General features: G+C 35.0%; 1 protein-coding gene across 1 annotated transcript; it reads right to left on the minus strand.

Annotated features, from left to right (window-relative positions):
• Window positions 1-2,764: 2,764 nt before the first annotated feature.
• LOC106101010 (paired box protein Pax-1) lies at window positions 2,765-18,105 on the minus strand. The gene is made up of 5 exons (XM_013280080.1): window positions 17,900-18,105; window positions 5,128-5,284; window positions 4,499-4,631; window positions 3,712-3,957; window positions 2,765-3,469 (listed from the first exon to the last, which is right to left on the minus strand). Exons 1-5 carry the CDS (start codon window positions 17,976-17,978, stop codon window positions 3,380-3,382), a joined length of 705 nt encoding a protein of 234 aa, XP_013135534.1. The 5' UTR covers window positions 17,979-18,105; the 3' UTR covers window positions 2,765-3,379.
• Window positions 18,106-19,941: the final 1,836 nt, after the last annotated feature.

Genomic DNA, 19,941 nt, shown 5'->3' on the forward strand with positions numbered 1-19,941 from the left:
GTGTTTATAATACATCATTATATTATTATCAATTCACAAGACCAGATTTATTTGAATTATATTTAATTCTTTTTAAGTCGTACAGGAACTGACATCTATTGTCAAGCAGTAAGATGATTTCTTTGCTATTAGTCTCTAGATGGCGTTATATATCCAACAACATCTGAAACAAACAATTTATTACTTATATTTTATAAGTATTGTCTTTTTGGTGGCTTTTTGAAATATCACATTTCAGAAAGTTATTGCTATGTAAGCCAATCGATTGCTGCAGAATGCAGATCATTCTAGAAACGCGTAAAAAAATTTTTGCAAAGAATTTTCGTTAAAGATTGGACGTTTAAATAAAAAAGAGGTTTGTTATTATTTCATAACTATGCCATCACGAGATTAGCTATTTCGGAGTTTCTTAACTTCCCCGCACGTGCGTCGGTGACTTTGTAAAATGACCCGACACGCCTACGGTCCGAATTCGAGTTTCGGGTCGTAATTTGGCGCTTGAGGGTCAATTCTAAACTCATTTTACATTAGCACTGTGAACTTTTTAATCCTTACAATGATGAGTCCCTACTTAAATAACCTTATTTGTCAACATCAGCTATGTAAAAAGACCCAAATATTGATACTTACATAACTAAACATGTATGTTTGATAGAGCTCAGCTTTCAGATGTTTAGGACCTGTCCCTCCAAATTGTAAATTGTCTGATAATAATACAACGTGTAAAATATGTGATGGAAAAATCGAATTTTGTTACATTATCTGACAGTCACGTCATTATCTATTTCAGCTTCTATCAGCCAGTGGTGGGACAGGCCCTTAGTTTCTTAGAAACTCTGTAGCTCTTGAAATTAAATAAAATTTTAATTCTAAGATCTCAGTAGAATTCTTGGCCTACAAGGGGACATTTTATGCTGCCAATTTTCAATAGCGCTCGCCGCATTTCAGACAAACCCGAGGCATTTCCAAGTCGCGACCACAAAGCCACCGCACTCGCCACTCTTTCATTTTTAATTACGTCTGGAACTGAGCGACGGCGTCAAATGTCATTTTAACACTGCTCAACGAATTAGGGTTGGCAATTTCTTTGTAAAAATTTAAACTATCGTGTGTTATTATAAACTAATTTCATGGATAACACTGCCAACGCCTAAAATAGACAATAGCTAGAAACAATGTAAGATTATTTGATGTTACGTTTTCTAAGAAGTTCCAAGTTCTTTAAAATTGTCATGTAAATTTAAATTATGCTTTAGCACTAAAATTAATTCAGATTTCATATAGATATTTCATTCAATTTATATAAATATGTATGAAATTATGAAAATAAATTTCGGTCACATTAGCAGCCCTGCGCTCGCCATGTTTTTTGTCGCCGCTCCCGCGCTTTTTCCGCGCGCATAACGGCCGCGATCGTAAAATTTGTTATTAATACAGTAAAATTTCGGATTAGGTGGTATTAAATTCGAAACAAAGCAAGGATTTAATTGGTAATTCGTGTCCGGAGCTTGATATTTGTATGGGGCGCAATTTCCGTTTATTGTTTTCGGTTGTAAAGCTTTAGGACGCGGCGGTGTTGCTCGAATCAATTAACGATCGAAACCTTTTTAGTGAAAAACCTCTGTGAATGTAAACTTGTAACATTGATTGAATCAATTCTTACTGTGACTAATTATTTGTAAACTCTATTTCTACTTTGTATTAGAAAACATGAACAGTGCATTTTTTTATAGTTTGATATAACTATGCTTACATAATGTACTTCTCGATTAGGTTATTTTCTTTATTTAATTGTAATCAAACGTTCTGGTAATATTGATAGGCAACTTATAAAGACGTTTTTATAATTAAAACACACTGGATTCTATATTCTAGCTTTAATGATGTATTTTAAACTAAATAAAACAACTTAGTAAATAATGAACCAATTTATTTCATGTAATAAATATGCTTGACGTCTTGTTAGAGCTTGCGCACATCTGAAACTAAACCATCGCACAAATGTTTAGTCTCGTTTTAAGTTTTTAGTTGTGCAACTAAACAATTGAATTGGCTGCAAAACAATCGATAATCGCATAGGTTATGCGATAGTTTAGTCAAAGGTGCTCTTAAACCTATTGAATAATAATAGTGAGTAGACGAAATTAGACTTGACATCGTAAAAGTAGATTTTTGCATGTGTTTTAAAAGTTTTTTTGTTTTTATTTACAGAAAGGTACATTTAACTATAGTTTATTATTTATAACAACTAAGAATCCTTATGATTAGAAAATGTAATTTTCTTCACAAATTTCCAATATAGATAAATATACCAAAATTTAAGGTTATTCTTTACTTTAAACTGTCATCATTTCTTAGGATGTCTCTTATTTTATTATTTCTAAATATTAATTAGTGGTCATAGTAATAAGTACATAAATTTATCATGAGTACCCATATTCGCCATTTATTCTATAAACTTAATAATAATTAATTATTTACATCATTGCACCCAGCTAAAATATACAGAACCGTGATCCAATAAATTATTTTCTAAATTAACTGAAATAAATTGTCCTTTCTTTTATTTATTTTTAATCTGTTACACATAACAACATGTCAAAAAATTGAATTTGACACGTCAAAGATTAAAAATAATTAATGTTAAAAAAACAGATCATAGACAAAACAATCGTTTTTTTTAATCTATGAAAAATGTTATGTGCCAGATAATAAAAAGACAATTTGGAGAATTTAAATCAATTAAGACATAACTCTACGCGTAGTTTTAGTAACATCTTATAATCAATCTAAATAATATGTTAACTTATTATTTTGTTTTCACGGCACTTTACTATCACTAAAACTTAAATTTCACTAATATCTTACAAGTTTATTTACATTATATTAATACTTTTCTCTCTAGTTTCTAAGTTTAATTGATTTTCACGACTTAAATTTGTAAATAATCCTTTTCATTCAATTATATTTCATACTATTTCCATGTTCTTCAATTTAAATTCCATACTATAGTCTTAGGGCGGCCACACTTGAGTTTGAGTATATTTCATTCCTTGAGTTGCAAATTCAAAGTAATTCCTGCACATAATGTAGTTATTCTGCATTTGTTTCTTACAAACTGTATCGCGTCCATGTTATATTGTACAGTCACGGTCGTTTATTTCCTACCCATTTGGGTGTTATACAATCGCAGGTCGATTGTCACAAACCATACATGCTAAATTATCATAAGGAATTTCGAAGTTTCCAATCAGATCTTTAGTGGGATGATTTAATTCCTTGATAGCACAGATTTCTTCAATAGAAAGTTGAATTGTTTGTTGTAATTTAACAATGACTTCATTCTACACTAGTTGCAGCGCGCGGCTGCGTGTGTATGTCAGAGCGCATGTGCGTGCGCGTGCGAAGGCGGCGGCTGATGCGGGTGGTGTGGCAGCCCGTGCGGCGGTGCTGCGGCGTGCTGCCGACCCTGTGAACGAAATTAATTAGCAATTTTATTAAAAAGCTTTCGTCTGAGTAAACCTGTATTTATTTATCTTACTTTCCCTTTTTCCAATTTAAGTGCTGAAAACCTACAGCTATTTCGCATAATTGTTTTTGCATATCTTTAAAATCTACACATTTAAAATTGCGAGTTTTCAAGTTAAGAATCATATAGGGTTGCCAAAAAAATACTTGTGAATAACATATAAGGATGTCATCACAACTAACCTGTAAATAAACATAGTAGTCGTAGGGTTGGTGCAGCGGCCAGCAGCGCTGCGGGGGCACGGGGTATAGCGGGGGCACGGGGTAGAGGGCGCCACCGCCGAGCTTGTTGCGTAGAATGCGGCTGATACTGGACACGGAGGGCACGTTGTATTTGTCGCACACGCCGTCAGCTAACAGCCGGTCGCGGATCTCCCATGCAAAGATGCCCGGATCCTTTGCTTTTAGCTGCTTTATGTAAGAGACAACCTGGGAACAAGATTGTATATTGTATAAATAAAGATTTTAAAAAGCTAACAGAGACTTGCAATAATACTAATTGAATCTCTCTCACCATGATGATATTAAATAAAATAGTGATGTTATGTTTATTAATAAAACAAAAATAAAACACTTAAATTAAATAAACACGATGATTCATATTTTTAAAAGTAATTACTGTACCCCCAACTTCTTCTCCGCGATAAAAATACCTCTCACTTTCAATAAAAAACTCTTTTTCAATACTTTTAAACACTTTCATCACTTTTTTTCATGGAATTACATAATAAAGCCCCACAAAATGCTAAGAGTAAAGACACGAAGTGAACAGACAAACTGTGTCACTAATACCCTGACATTCAATTGTCTTTTTTATTTTTAAAAATTGCCGGGTGCCAAAAGAATTATGTACTACTATACATTGTCTAGCGTTATATTCGGACTCAAAACTATACCTCAGTTAAGTTTGCCTTGATAACTGAGTTATACCAATGAGTCGCAACAACAAGTATTAATATTTTAGGTATACCTTAGGGGTGGTGACCCTGGGCTTGGAACCACCAATGGCACCAGGCAGGATGGAGCCGGTCTCGTGGTAGCGCGCCAGGATCTTGGACACGCAGCCATGGGACACGCGCAGCTGACGGCTGATGTCACACGGCCTGTTACGAATATAGATTTAAGATAGTGCGTATGCGGTTATCTTGATGGTTAAATGTTTGTAAATTATAGAATTAGTAAAGTTAAGCTTATTTTATTGAAACTTTCTTGAAACATCATTACTAATCTATTTTATACATATAATAAAATTGGAGTGTCTGTTTGTAATATCAAAATGATATCTTTGTAATATGATGTCTTTGTAATACTTATAACGAAAGTCGAATTCAAAAATTTTTTGTCTGTCTGTTCGCAAGCTACGTTTGTTCCGGGTAATTTCCGAACGACTGGACCTATTTCGAATGGTCTTTCACTGAATGGTAGCTTTCCAAAGCGCTAACGAAGTTTACGGGCGCCAGCTCGTGGAATCTAATTTTGAAAAACCATTAACCACAGATAGCGTGATTAGGGAATCACGACAGCCCTATTTTTTTTCTTGAGCGAATCAGTTCAAGGTTGCCAGTGATGAATAAAACAGTGAAATCCTATATAATTTACCTTATGCCCAATTGTGCTAGTTCGACAATCCTCAATCTGACAGCGTTGGGCAGCGGTCGTCCGTTGACGAACACACCGCCCAGTTGGTTGACCTCCCCGTACTGCTGCGTGCCAGGGCCGCCCATACCGGTGTTGCCCATTGCACCTCCACTCGGATCTAAGTACAAAATTTATGGTCAAACATATTTATAGTTCTGCAATACGATATTCTAATTTTTCGGGCGTAAAGTACATCGACTTCATTTATCCTGAGATCCTATTAGGATAGGGCGTGGCTGCCTCTTAAGGCTCCTGATAGAAAATGGTCAACAAAAAGTTATAAAAATATACAGAGGAATTGAGTACCTCCTTCTTTTGGGAAGTCGGTCAAAAACGGCGCTGAAAGACTTGTACAAAAATATAGCTATCTCTGTTTTTTCGAAGACAGGGATGATAACGTTATTGTTCGAATGATTTGGCAGTGGAAACCCACGGTAATAAAAATTCAAGTTTGTGAACACAGCTAGCAAGGCATATGTTAGGTATGGATTCCAGTTCTGATGGATGAAAATTAAAATTGTTCTTCGTTATAACAATCTTTTTTCAGTACAGTAAGTTGCGGTTTGTTTATCTAAGTTAAGAAACATATTTTTGTCATCAATACATTAAACCCTTTAATAATGTCGAATTAGTATAAAACATGATCTAAAAGTATGAATTCGTCACACGTCCTCTGACACCGGACACCCGACCTTTGAAGTCCACAATCTCCACAAGGCGCAGAATTGCTCTTTTTGTGTTCCCGCTGCCTGCTCTAACAGTATAGGGTTGCTATATCATAAAACGATGCCATATTAAAAATTGGCAAATACATAAAAGTTTTATTTGGGGAAATTAAATAGCAAAAAACAACTTTATTGGTAAAAAATTGTTGTCTTAGCGAAAGCTTAATAAGTCTACATAAAGACAATATAACTCCAGAATTATTAACATTGTAAAATAGGTAAGGATATAAAAAAACACTACAGACAAATACAATAGTAACCAGCATATCATTTTATTAGGAGTGTCATATGTTGCAACCGACTAATAAATGACACCAGTGGCACTCTCGGGGTGACATTTCTGACAGCTGTCATAATGTCACGTTACGTTATACGATAGGTGACCACGACATTTTACTGTAGTGTGATACCCATTACCCATTAGCAGCAAGTACTTTGAACAAAAAACATATGGCACACATTTCAGGCCTTTACCTGGAAATTGTTTTCATAATAGCACAATGTTGTAAGATTTCAAATTGTGCACACAGCCTTAAATATTAATCGTTTTTTATATTATTATTCAGAAAATATTGTTGGTTTGAACAATTTGTTAGAGTTGTTTGTTTGTGAACGCAGCGCTAAAAGATGTCAGAGAAAAATAATAAAAAACACTGGCCAGTGATATATCGCCGGTCACTCCTCACCACTTGTTCCCGAGGAGTGCAAATTAGTCCTTGCAAAATGCTCGGCTGACGGCCGCTTGTTTTATTGTCAACAAGACAAATGAAGTCGGATCTTTGGACTTAAATAGCACAATGGTTCTAAAGTTGCCAATTTATTAGTAACCAGTAATTGCACAAGATTATGTCGCGTCTGAGTTATAAAGTTAAAAGGTTATATCGTTTTTTTAAACGCGTTTTAACTCAGTTTTTCAGAAAAATATAAATACAGTCGAACCTAAACAAGAGTCTAAGGGACCTCTATAATTGTAACGTTTATACATCTATAAACGTTACAATTATAGCGGTCCCTTAGATTATTAAATTCACAATTTGACATGCACTAGACTTATCTTTTCGTATTAGTTATATGTCTTTGTATTAATGTTTCCGTGGTTGATCCCCGTGCTTGTAATGTAAACGGTTTTGTTAAAATGTAAATCGACATTAGTTAAGTAATTATTTAAAATTATACTTTTTAATAACCTATCGGTACACTGAAGTTGGCTGTTACATTCTAATTTGAATGTACACAATAAAAAAACATAATTTAATGCGATTACAATTTTAAGTGAAACCAAAGAGAAGATGCGAAAGTAAGAATACGTCGTCATAACACATTTTTTATTTTATTGCTGTCAATTTGAAAAAAAAAATGTCAAAACTCTTTCGACGCATAATTTAATTTTAAAATTGTTTATTGGCCAAGATCTATTTCTGTATGTTCTTTTGTTCTTGTAAAAGTGACAATGCATCGGGTGTAAATTATGAGAAAATCAAAATGTTTTTCATTATACCGAACAAATATTAAGTTTTTTATGCATTGTTATTTCAGTCAGAACTTTTCTGTGCAACTCAGACTATTGTAACAATTTTAACAATGTTAGTTCATGTAAATAAAGTAAATTTTACGATTTTTTTTTTAATTCTTCGTAGTGTTTCTGGGAACGTGCGGACATAAAATTAATATTCTCGGTTTCTCTTTAAGGTTATGAAATACAAAAACATGTGACGCCGGCGTCTTTGGCCGCTAGAGGGCGTGGTTGCTACCTAACCGCTTGAGCACACATCTGTGGATATGCTTATGGATTTATTATATTTAATCTTCTACGGTGGCTGACAACATTGATGATCCGTGCCTGGGATGAATTAAAAAAAATAACTTCATTGAAAATCATCACAGATAATAAAACTGTTCCGTTATATTTGTTTTAACTTTTAAAATGCAATAACAAATTAAGACAGATTAATTTTTGTAGTAAAGTAGTTGAAAAAACATTTAAAATATCTTCCGCTTCAACGCAGCAATTACAACTACGGTAATTAGTAACTTTTTAATGCTTCAAATTCGCATCTTAAATTAGGAGCAGCAAGTATGTAAAATCTCTGTTACCAATAAGTTTGTAACCTTATGATATCGATAAACAAGCCTTTAACAGTAAAAAATCAAAAGCATACCCAAATGTCAACAATCAAACTTTAAAGAACGAAATTAAATCAAAGAATAAAGTAAACGATTCAAATTAAGTGTCATATATTATAGTTGGCGTTTCAGAAAGATTTTAACGAACCATTGAACTCTTTGTTGTGGCTGAAATTCGTAGCTCTAGAACGGGAAAAGTAATATATTTAAAACGATATTAAACATGAGAGGACGCTTGAATTAATGAATGTGTTATATTCACCGAAAACACTAGTAACTGTCAACGGCGAAACGTCAAAGGGGGCTCGTAAATTAGGCGCGCAAAGAAAGATGTTTCCCGCCTTTAGTTTTAGCTTCTCTTTCGTTTGTATAGCCTATTATGTGTTGCCGTCTCTTTCTGAAACCAATTAGTAGTAAGTCAAAGGAGCCCGATTCGAAGAGAAGGCTATTAATGTGTTAGAGTTGGTTTAGTTGTATCGATATGTGTTTTAGCGTAACCTTTTAAAATGATCACTAAACGTAATAGTATTGTGACTGTTTTAATAAAGACTTGATTCCACAAAGGTTGTTCATTAATATGAATATATGTATTACCAAGCTATTTAAAAATAAGATATCTCTCATTCCAGTCAATTGCCAATTAGAAACTATTAAAATTATCTATACGCAGATAAGTACTTCAAGAATTTAAACATCTAAAAGCTTGTAGAAATAATTATACACGTATATACTTTAGATACGAATAGTCATGATGCAGCAATAATTTTGTAAGATTGTACCGCAATTTTCCATTTATTAGGCTTTAATAAACATAATATTATGATACCCGTTATCAACTATTTACTATTAATACAAGCAATACGATGTTTAAATACATGACTTTGCTGTATTCTTATAAATTGATAACAGTATGTCTTTTTTCAACAGGCATTAAACGAGGGAAATAATGTAAGTGTTGCAAGAAATCATATTTTTTTTCCTCTACTATCGATAATCGATGAGCTCGTTAGCACATCACTAGCGTAAACGGAGAGCGTCAATGTGTAGATCATCGACTTCTCCATCACCAGTTCGGATGCACGTCATAAATAATTTCACGCGTTTTACACTTTATTAGTTATATCGCTGCAAATAGCTGATACTTTGCTGCATTTATTTTTACCACGAAATGTGAGTAAATACATCAATGTAATTATTCGTGAAAATTAAAGAAAACAAGCTATAAATTATTATTGATTCACTTTTTTTTATTTTAATTAATGTCTATGATTTGCTACTAGTGACTTCAGCAAAAAATATCTGGCACGATGTTGGCTTGATAAAAAGTAAAATCGACTATTATACACAAATGAGCTTTTATAATGTGGAAAGTATAGAACGAATCAAATGCAAATGTAATTGTATCATATCAGCAAATTCAATGTAACTGGCAACACTAACACTACACCTGTAATGGAAAGTTGATTAATTCGCGCGCAGGCCTCTGATTGGTCGCGCTTCAGTATCGTAAAAACGGCCATAAACAGTTGGATTTCATCGCTATACTGGCCAACGATAACCTAACGTTAACAAGGACGTTTTGCTTTGCATATTTACGTGTCAATTCCATTATTTATGTAAATAAAATAGTTCATTACAATCTGTTGACATACGTGGCTGTTTAGTTATTATTTCTTTGCCTTACCGTATGATTTAGTAATGCCAAGACATAAGATGCTTGAGAATTTTTTCTTGATTTTTCATAAAATGAAATGCTAAATGTGTTAGCAACGCCAGTAAGGCCTAGGGCCCCTTCTAGACCCTCAAAAGAATTAAAATAGTTAAATATAAAAACTACTTCGAATCTCAGTTGACTCCTGCCTTCTATCCTATATCAGCGTCTTACCAATAGCTAAATCAGTTTAAATATCATTAAAAGAAATAATATCGCATTTGATTGGGAAGTTACTTGAAATTTTAAACTAAACTTTAGAGGCTTAAATTGAATGTAGTAAGAATTCTACACCTAAATTTTTTCATGGCAGTGCCGAGATTAACACCTTTTCCGAGGTTAACACCTTTTCAGTGACACATCATTTAATAATTTAGTTCCCTCAGTACATATTTTGAAGGATGAAACTGGTCGGTATACTTGATATGAGTTCTCCATACCGAGGGCAGTGAAGGGCCCTCTAGCGACCACACACGGCGACAGGCCGCCGACAAACGCGGCCGCTGAATAAATACGACTACCGCTCGTCAGTCCCCAGGTCACGTCCCTTACGAGGTCCCTCGATTATTTACGATTTCGCTACTTATGGCTACCTAGTTAAGGTATAAGGTGTTTGATTTGTCTACGGTTCTACAGATTGTTATATAATGTACTCTTTTACTCTATGGCAGCAGCCAAAAATAACAAAGTGACATTTGGGCTATGAAACGCCTAAAACGAAAGGTGAAGTGTAATAATTTTTACAAAGTAAAATACAAACGTAACTGGTTTAAGGTAGTGATGGTAAAATTTTAGTTCATTATAATGGTTACCAATATATTGAAATAAAATATTATTTTGATAAGAGTTAGAAGTGGCTAAGGTTGTTCGTAATGAGGCAGTCACGCGTTAAAAGCATGGAGAATTTACTAGTCATAATGTTTATTATATTACACACGTGTATCGAATATATGGAAATGAGAAAATTTATAAATAATATTGAAAAATTCGATTTATTTAAGGCGTTCAAATTTGAGTTAACATCGCCATTAAAACAAAACGCGAGTGGAACAGTCTCTTGATTTAGGAAATATGTACTTAGCTAATTAACTGCATGTCCTGAAATTTGTAATAATGCCCTAATTACTATAAAGTAATGTTAAAATTTCAAACTTTTACTATAACCTACCCTTGCCTATTAAGAGCTAAGTTAAGACAATAAATCAAGAAAACAAATGAACCTTCAGAAGTAACATTGTCAGTACGACTGCAGTCATGACATGTCACCTACGACAGCTGCCCTTATTAACCCCTATAAACAGTGTCAAACTATTCTCCCGCCATAACTCATGTCTACCTAATTATCGACATCCACGTGCGTACATCACTAAAATGCCAATCATAGCGAAGGGCGCGCGACTACTTCGATCATCGTTCGTAAGGCAATTTGTTACTCTGTGGCAGTTTTATGGAGTGAAGCGATTTTGATTTGTACAACACTATTTTTGGATATCCGCACGAGCTGAGTTCAGCTGGACGGGGTGTCAAATGTTTGTGGCCAACATTCGAATATGTGCGATTTTGGTTAACTTTTGAACATATTCACTCTTCACTCTAAAATGTGTAAGAACCATATATTAATTCAATATTATTTGCATTAACACCGTTAGTACTGGCCAGAAATAAGTCGATCAATACACCTCGAGCTTTGGCCTGTTCTAAATTTAAAAAAAAATGTCATGGCTACAAGAGAACACGGGCCCGTACTCGAAAGCATACCATAAGCGATGGTCGTGTTGAAGCAACAGACAATGTTTGCGCACGCATTAGCCGACTGCGATTGTCAACAGCGTAATGGCGGCAAACACCCGCCTCCCCCGATCCCCGCACACCGCCGGCGGCGCCCAATGGAGGCTACCGTCTTGACAGATATGAACGCACCTTTTTCAATCAAACTACGCAGTTTCTTATGTTGGTTCTGTAAAGTTTTGGGTACTTTTGTACTGTCTGAACAGTAAATGGTAAAAAAATATAAAACATGTAACCACAAATTTATAAAGGATTTTGAAGCTCAGAATCAAAATGAATAGGTATAGAAATAGTTTAGATTAAGTAAATGCAATAAAGGTAATGAAATGCTAAATCAATAGAAGTTCTTATAAATAAATAGGTTAGATGCCGTATTCAAAATAATCAAAAGCCTAGCTGTAAGGAATATCTTATGTATACAGTCAAAAAAAACAAAATGTCATTTGTTTTGTTTTTTTTTTTCATGCGAGAGCCGCCGACACGGCACATCACTTTCGGGCGACGTGTTTGGTTTGCTTTTCAAAAGGCCGTGCTCAACAAACGCTACCGAAACCGAATTTATCGACAAATACTGGCTCAGCGGTCGTTCGCCGCACTGTTTGGTTTGAGCGAAAACCGTGAAGACGATCATTATCCCTTGGTCCGTCACCTTTATATATATTTTTAAGACCTTTGTTAATTGCAACAGCTATATGGCGAAAATCAATTTTTCATGTCATTCAAACTTTCCATTTTCCTCTATTTTGTACTATGTATTTTTTCTTTTATTAATATTTTTTTATGTACTAACTGTAATGCTAACAAACGTATCTAAACAAACTAGGAAATTTTTAAAGAATTTCTTTTCATTAAATTTCCTGCAGCTCTACCTTAGTATTACTAATATTTTCTACCAATAATGTACAAATGCTACTTATTGGTTAATCCGAGGCTCTGCAGTCTGTCAGTAGCAAAATATTGCAAAAACAGTATCCTTGAGGACTTGAACAAACACGCAAATGCCGTTGTCAAACAAGCCAAACAAATTTCAATCTCGCCGACCCTTCGGAAAGCATAAAACTTTTATTTACTACCTTTTACAATCTATAAGGTTTAATTTCCTTTAACATGATTGTAAAATGCAGAGCAGTTATTTAAACAGAGGCCTCACAAATAACTCTAATTGAAAGGAAATAGTAACATAATTCGTTGTTTGAACATGTACTTAGTCTACTGAAATGGGTGTCTGGTTACTCTGTGGTGATTACAAATCGAAGGTTATTGATTTAGGGCGAGATTTAGAGATTACGACTTAAAAGTATTCAAAATACTTTAGTAGTTATTGAAAACTAATTCACTGCTCTAATATAGTGAACTATTTGTTATGGAATTCTTAACAATAGAATTCATTTCTTTAAAATTAACGAAAACGTTAAATCGATAGAGCGAGACGATTATTCGCTTATTTCCTTTAGGTTAGAAAAATTTGACATCTGCGCTTATTTTCTACTTTCTGAATTTAAAATTTACTTGTAAAAATGCATTCACTATTTAAACTATAAACAATTGAAAATAATCATCAGAAATCCGATACAGCAATTAAAGAAGTATGATGAATTTTAGATCCCATCAGAATTTCGTAAGAAAGTTCTTTTTACACTACCGCATGTCTTCAGTCAGCCCGTAAACATTGCGCATGCAACTGTGCCGAAATCAGGAGCTAAAATAATCCAATCGCGGTAAGAAACCTTCTAACGAACATTATATTTGTAAAAACCACGACAATTTAAAGTTATATTTCGCAAGAAAGTTCTAGAATTAATTATTCCGCCTCAATTACTAGAGGAATTTGTCATATCTCGGAGCCTTTAACTATGCTTCTTTGGTGAACCGAATTAATCGATTACGAAATTTGTACTTGTATATTTATGAACTTAGTTTTATGTAAAAGATAAGAAAATACTTAAATATGTTGATAAAATTGTTAAGACTAATTAACAAGATCTTACAAATAAAAAGTTTCATTTGCACTTTGCTCACAAATTCGTGTAAAAAAATGTTAACTATAATGTAATTATGTTTTAAATTTATTTTAATTAAACTAACTGCCGATATATTCTGTACTTTGAACTGTGTGATCTAATTTCTATTAAAAAACAAACCGTCCAAAAAAAATTAACAATCGTGTAGTCGTTTGACCCAAATGCTTTTGCTTATTGAAAAAAAAGCAGACCAATGGCGCCAAGACCGGAAAGTGATATTCCTAATTAAATTCTTAAATCGATGTCGAAATGATTGTTGATGTATTAATTAGTAATGTTACAAAATATTAATGTATGTTTCTTTTCATTCATTCAACCTTCAAAGAGGAAGAATCCGCAGCAAGATTAGCTGTAGGTTTTGCCACTTCAACTGCTCGCCCGGTGCATCCTCGACCACACAGAAGATGGATTCTGCTTTTCCTCTGATAAGGATGCGTACTAAGGGCCAATTCTAGTCCGCTTTCTGTTCGCACCCTTTTTAACAAGGCAAAGTGGAGTTGGAGTTGGCACTATTGGGCACAGTTAGACACAGTTGGAATTTGCATGCACATCATGCACGATTTGCATATAATTATACACATCACGTGACACCGGGACGGTGAGCTAGTGTATAATAAATAAGCTGCGATCATTAACTCGTGCCGGTGGCTCGTGCGGTGACGTTCGAGTTCGGATAACCTTTCTGATAAACCGCCAATTATCGACTCGCCTCTCGCCTACCGATACTCCGTATTAGATGTCGCAGTTACCTCAATACTTTTAGCGATTTAGCACTTCGACTCACTTTTCGCGTAACTTCTTACCTTCCATTTGGATCAAACAATGGTCAGCCATCGTTCTCCAGTCTGTCGCCAAACCAACATTACATAACAACGTATCGTTCGGTAACTCATCTACAGTTCTTACACCCGTCTACTTATGTTGAACGACAACCTTTAAAACTCGGACAGCGTTTTTTAGACGGCATTAGGTGACCACTGTTTGTAACCCGTAAACTATATAACTCAGTGCGGTCGTGACACTTTCTCCTTTTGGCTGAAACAGTTTTTCGCTAACGAGACTTTCCAAACTGGCTATCGACAATATTAAAAACATCTCTATCTAACAATAACCGGTATTTATACATACCTGCAACAATATAGTGAACGTAATACCGCGTTAAACGTGAGTTGTGGTTATCGAAAGTTCAAAGGGCGTCAAGGGTTATCGATAACCGATAGCAGAACAACGCACGTCACTATTATTATAATCATTAAAAAAATAAACAAAGTGAAAATTAACTTGAACAGTACAAAGATATGTGGTAGGTGATTTTTATAGTAATTAGTTGCTAAAATGAATCGGCCACTTGATATTCCTATAATAGTGAGTTGCCCTAGACATCGACAAGTTATCGATGCGCTGCCTTCAATGACCAGAGGACGGGTCCTACACGTAGGATATTTCTCTTCCTGTACCATCTTTCTAATTCGTTCATTTTGATATTTCTGTTTTATAAACATGAAGATCTCAATTTTATTCTCAATCTATTAGATCTCAAAATAAATTGCCTTCAAATCTGAGGATTTTATCCTTATTATGGTAGATCGTCGCTGAGAAAATACTATGTGCTTTCAAACACACTGTCATTTACTCCGTTTTTAGTAGACATTGTTTCTGTGTGAATTTGACGTACATTAAGTACGTACTACTACTTTGTATGGTATTGGTGTTTTTGGAAGAACGCTTTCACTATTGTCTCCAAAGACTATAAAGTATTTTTATTTTGTAACTAATTGGTAATTTAAATATTCACTTGCCCTTCTTCTGTACCCTAATATGAATAAAATATAATTAAATAGCACCTAACACATTACTTTGGGAAAATCTTTACAATAATGCCGTCAAACTGTAAAAAACAAGGGTTATCGTTATAACACCAAATAATAGACAAAGGGAATAACAAATAAATCAATTGATAAACCAAATATAAAATAATTAAACGCATGACTTAGACATGAATGGACAGTGCGACGCCGCTCTTTAACCTGCAAGAGGTTATCAATTTTATCGACAATTATCTCTCTTATCGAATGTTATTGTCACCTCCCTAATATCAATAATTACGTCTCTTTTAAAGTCGATAAAAGTGAGCTTTTATTTCTAACTGTATTTAAGTCATAAACTATCATAGTTATAACATTTTAAAGAAAATACGACAAGTCCAACTTACTAGCTAATTAAAAACCTAGATTACGCACTTCGCAGAGTACATATATATGGTTATATGAATTATAAAATGAACTCGATAAAGTAATGTTTGGCTTTTTTTCGGTCTTCCGAATGACGACACGATTTGCTACTTAATAATAATAATAATAATATTGATTGAAATTGAAATGAATTTGAAAATGGCCTTTTCTTGAAAGAATTTGTTCTTTGCTAACCGTAGGAAAAAAGGTGGTAGCTAAAACGATGATAAACGTTCGTTTATATTAAACACTATCTATATTGTTTCCTTTTCGCTCCAATCCGGTAATAATAACGAAGTAACGGCTGGTGCCGAGGCTGCGGAGGGAGTCCTCGAGCATAGTTACTCATAAACGAGGTTTAGGCTAAGCGCCATCTGCGCTCGGCCACCTCAAGCCCAGTGAATCTGTAAATACCTCTTGGCAAACAGTATTCATTCAGTCACAAATACGCTAGTAAAGCGATTTTCTTTGGCCGCAGCAATTCGTTCGTTTCCGTATTTCGAAAAGAAAAATCGCCTTATAAATCTACTACGACCAAGTCCACGGATAACTCATACAAACTGATTAAGTAGCTTATATGTTCTTCCAAATATTCTTCTACATTTGTGCCAAATTTAATCGAAATCCGTTGTGTCCGTTCTGGAGATATCTTCTAACAGACATCTATCCAAACTTACGTATTTATAATACTTGTTACAGAACTGAAAAAATGTACTCTTAAATCAAATCATAGACAAACTATTTATCTATCATTTTAAAATAATGCATAAGTGTCGTTCAGCTAGTCTAATTCTAATTCGGCAGTTCTTAGGTAGGAGATGATTGATGCACTGGGGACGTTTAATGCTGATGTTTCCGTCGACCTACCTGGCAACTGCAATATCATTAATCAAGGTATTATCAGCAACTTCTACTCTAATTTATTGCATGTAATTAATTGGCTTAATGCTTGCTGATTTTGGATCCAGTTAAAAATTTATTTACGCCAACGTTTGACCCTCTGTGGGCGGCGGACGAGGAATTATTAAATTAAAATGAAATTTTGGTGGAAATCATCAAAAAAATTGCACTGTTTGTTTTTCATTACATGTAGGTACTAGCTTTCGCCTGCAACTCCATCACCGTGAAATTAAAAAAAAAACTGAGTAACTTATATGTTCTTCGAGACTTTCCACTATGTCTATGTCATATTTAATCGAAATCCGTTTAGTCGTTTAGGCTACAAACTCTATCAAACATCCATCTATCCATCTAAACTTTGGCATTTATAATATTAGTAAGATAGCTGGTAACAAGTTCTATGGTTTAAATCAAAGCCAGGTCCAAAATTACTTTGGTTGGGCATTCGTCGCAGTGTGGAGACCATAGACATAATGTTATTTTTCATTCCACTACTGAAGCATCCGTAGAAAAATGTCTGTTTTTTAGAGATGGTTATCTGATGGAATCTTTGAGCAGTAGAAGCCCATGGTTCGCGTAAAGTTAAATGAGTGGTCGGTTTTGCGCTTGTTGCTTGTCACCAATAGCTGATGGAGATTAGTAACAAGAACAGGGTGTTTGTATCCATAGAATCTTCGGCCCAATGGGAAAAATCCTATTAGATTGGTTGATCAGGAAGCCGGTCGGCTCAACGGGAAACACCCCTAGAACGTATTGTAAAATGAGGATAAGATAAGACGTTCATTATTAGGTAAATGAAGTCTCAGTTTGCCACTTTGCGTAGATGACGCGACGGCTATTATTTTATACGACACAAACTGGAAGAAATTATATCCGTTCCGACAAGGATAAAAGTAACTAAGTACCGAATTAAGTAACGTATTATGTAATCCTTCTGGTAATATTTATTTTACTACTGTATTCTTTATAAAGTTTTTCCGTCGGACTTTTTCCATCGCATTAAAATTCGTAAACGATTAAAAAAAATTCCCCTTTTATGACTTCTATCAACCATAAATAAGCATGTTTATGAATATAACAGGAATATATTGTGTATTATTTTCATTAATTTATTTAAATTTTCTCGAGATAAGCGGGAAAAGCTATTGTAAAAATTTTGCTTTACTTTTTTAAAATCGTATCGTAGATTTTTTAGTATTGTTATGCAATAAGGTTCATTTTAAGTTTACATACCGGCATCCATAGTGTATCCAGCGGCGGCTGCGGCGGCGTGCAGCGCGCCGTACTCCTTGCCGTCCATGGCGCCCAACATCTTGTCACTTACACTCACAACACCATGCCTTGCAGACGTGTTAGAGAATCTTCCTCTCTCCTCACAGCGTCAGACCGTGACACCAGTAGTCACTTCAGCGTCAGTTTTACCTCCGGACGTCAGTCGCGTGTCGCGCGAGCGTGACATGTGGACGACCGACGTACTCCGATGCGCGGGCGCAGCGTGTTCCGCCTCCATCCGCCATTGGTGCGCGTCGGCCAATCGCCGCGCTTCATTTCAAACGGGTACGCTTTTTATCACGCTTTCTATTTGAAGCGTGCTGATGAATCTTTGTATTTTGGTGAGGTAATTTCAACTTTGAAGCAAGGTCTATAGAGTTGAAAATCGTTTGGTGTTTGTGTTTTTGGTGTGTCTGTTTTCCCGTTCGGTCGGTTGCGCTCGGGCAGCGGCGGGACGAGCGCGGACGGCGATGTGTCGCACGCAACATGGTGCGTGGTGGGCCGGTGCTGCGACGCGGCGGTGTGGCGGGGACCTATAATATACCAGCCTTGTTACATTCGTGTTAGTGTGAGTGCGCCTTTAGAAATTTATGTATTCGATTTTGCCTACTGAAATGGAAATTTCAAGTTATTGTAGTTTGAGAGATTTTCCCATGCGTTCCGATTTTAGAATTTGAGAATTGGAAAAATTAAACGAACTAACTAAATGATAAAAACTCTTCGAAATTGCGCCTTAAAGAAAGAAAGAGGGATATATTAGACCGGATAAAAGTACTTTAAGCAATTCAGTAGTATTGAAAAACATCGTGCATTTATCCTACAGTTAAATTAAACCCCGTAGAATTTTCACCATAGACAAGCCTCACATTCGCTAAAGCTCGTTAATTATATTTCTAATAAAACACTTTCCTCGCTTAAAAGTTAAATTAGTTACACCATTTTAGTAATAGTACCTATCACTTAATTGTCATAATTTTCAAAAAATAATGAAAAAATAAATCGTAAAACCGTAATGGCCGCCATGTATGTACTACAAAACTCCACAAGTTTTTATTGTTTTTTTTACATTGATTATAGTTACATTATTTAGATATTGATCTAAATAAAAAAATACTTCTTCTTCTTTTGGTGCCGTCTCCTAACGAAGGTTGGCAATCATTACAGCGACTTAAGTTTGGATACAGCAGCTCTAAACATAAACCGCGTACTTTCATTGCACCATTGGCGAAGATTTTTAAGCCACGATGTTCTCCTTCCTGGACTTCTTTTCCCTAGAATCTAAAAAATTATTAGTTGCAGTCATTTGCGGAAACTTGTATCTTTGTCGCGTCTTGCATCATTTGTGTCGACAAAATGTCATGGCATAGATCACAAAGCGGCCGCTCTACTTTTTGCTAACACTGCACATATTTGTGGTAATTAACAGATCTACGCCTTAAGCGGTGTCTTTTGGATTTTTTCTATGTTAATGCGAAACTTTTTTGAACGGCGGGAAATAATAAAATGTTATCGGTGAATAGGTATCTAAGTACGTCTTCGAGTACCGGTGTTAGAGTTACTACCGCATTCTACGAGATTCTACGGTGCTGCTTTTTTTGTTTTTTTTTTTTGTGACTGAATTGTCACTGTTTTACATATAAATTATGTACCTAGATTAAGAGAAGACCATGCTTCCTGTTATACAGGTCCTAACTTAGCTCAGGAATGATTATTGTGCAACTGGTTTAATTAATAAAGTTTTTTTTTAATTTCACTGTTCGCTTTGAAGAGGCATTTACAGATTCACCAGACTTGAGGCCGAGCGCAGATGGCGCTTAGCCTAAACCTCGTTATTCTCCTTTTAACCCGTTTTGGGAGTTAACAGTCTATAAGACTATGTATCCCGCAGACCTATGGCGCCTCCTTTCCATGCAGCGCCTAGAGCGGTAGCCTAACTAAATCCTTTTTTTGCAGGGGCCATTCTAATCTTCTCTGTATCGTTCCAATTTTAGTATATGTACTGC

Source organism: Papilio polytes, unplaced genomic scaffold (assembly GCF_000836215.1).
Source record: "Papilio polytes unplaced genomic scaffold, Ppol_1.0 DF824024.1, whole genome shotgun sequence".
Taxonomy (NCBI): domain Eukaryota; kingdom Metazoa; phylum Arthropoda; class Insecta; order Lepidoptera; family Papilionidae; genus Papilio; species Papilio polytes.

Coding starts and splice junctions, on each gene's coding strand:
- LOC106101010 (XM_013280080.1), bottom strand. CDS start 17,978: ATGTTGGGCGCCATGGACGGCAAGGAGTACGGCGCGCTGCACGCCGCC. Junction 3,958..4,498: donor CCAGGGTCACCACCCCTAAG/GTATACCTAAAA, acceptor TCTTGTTCCCAG/GTTGTCTCTTACATAAAGCA. Junction 3,470..3,711: donor ACTACTATGTTTATTTACAG/GTTAGTTGTGAT, acceptor TTTCGTTCACAG/GGTCGGCAGCACGCCGCAGC.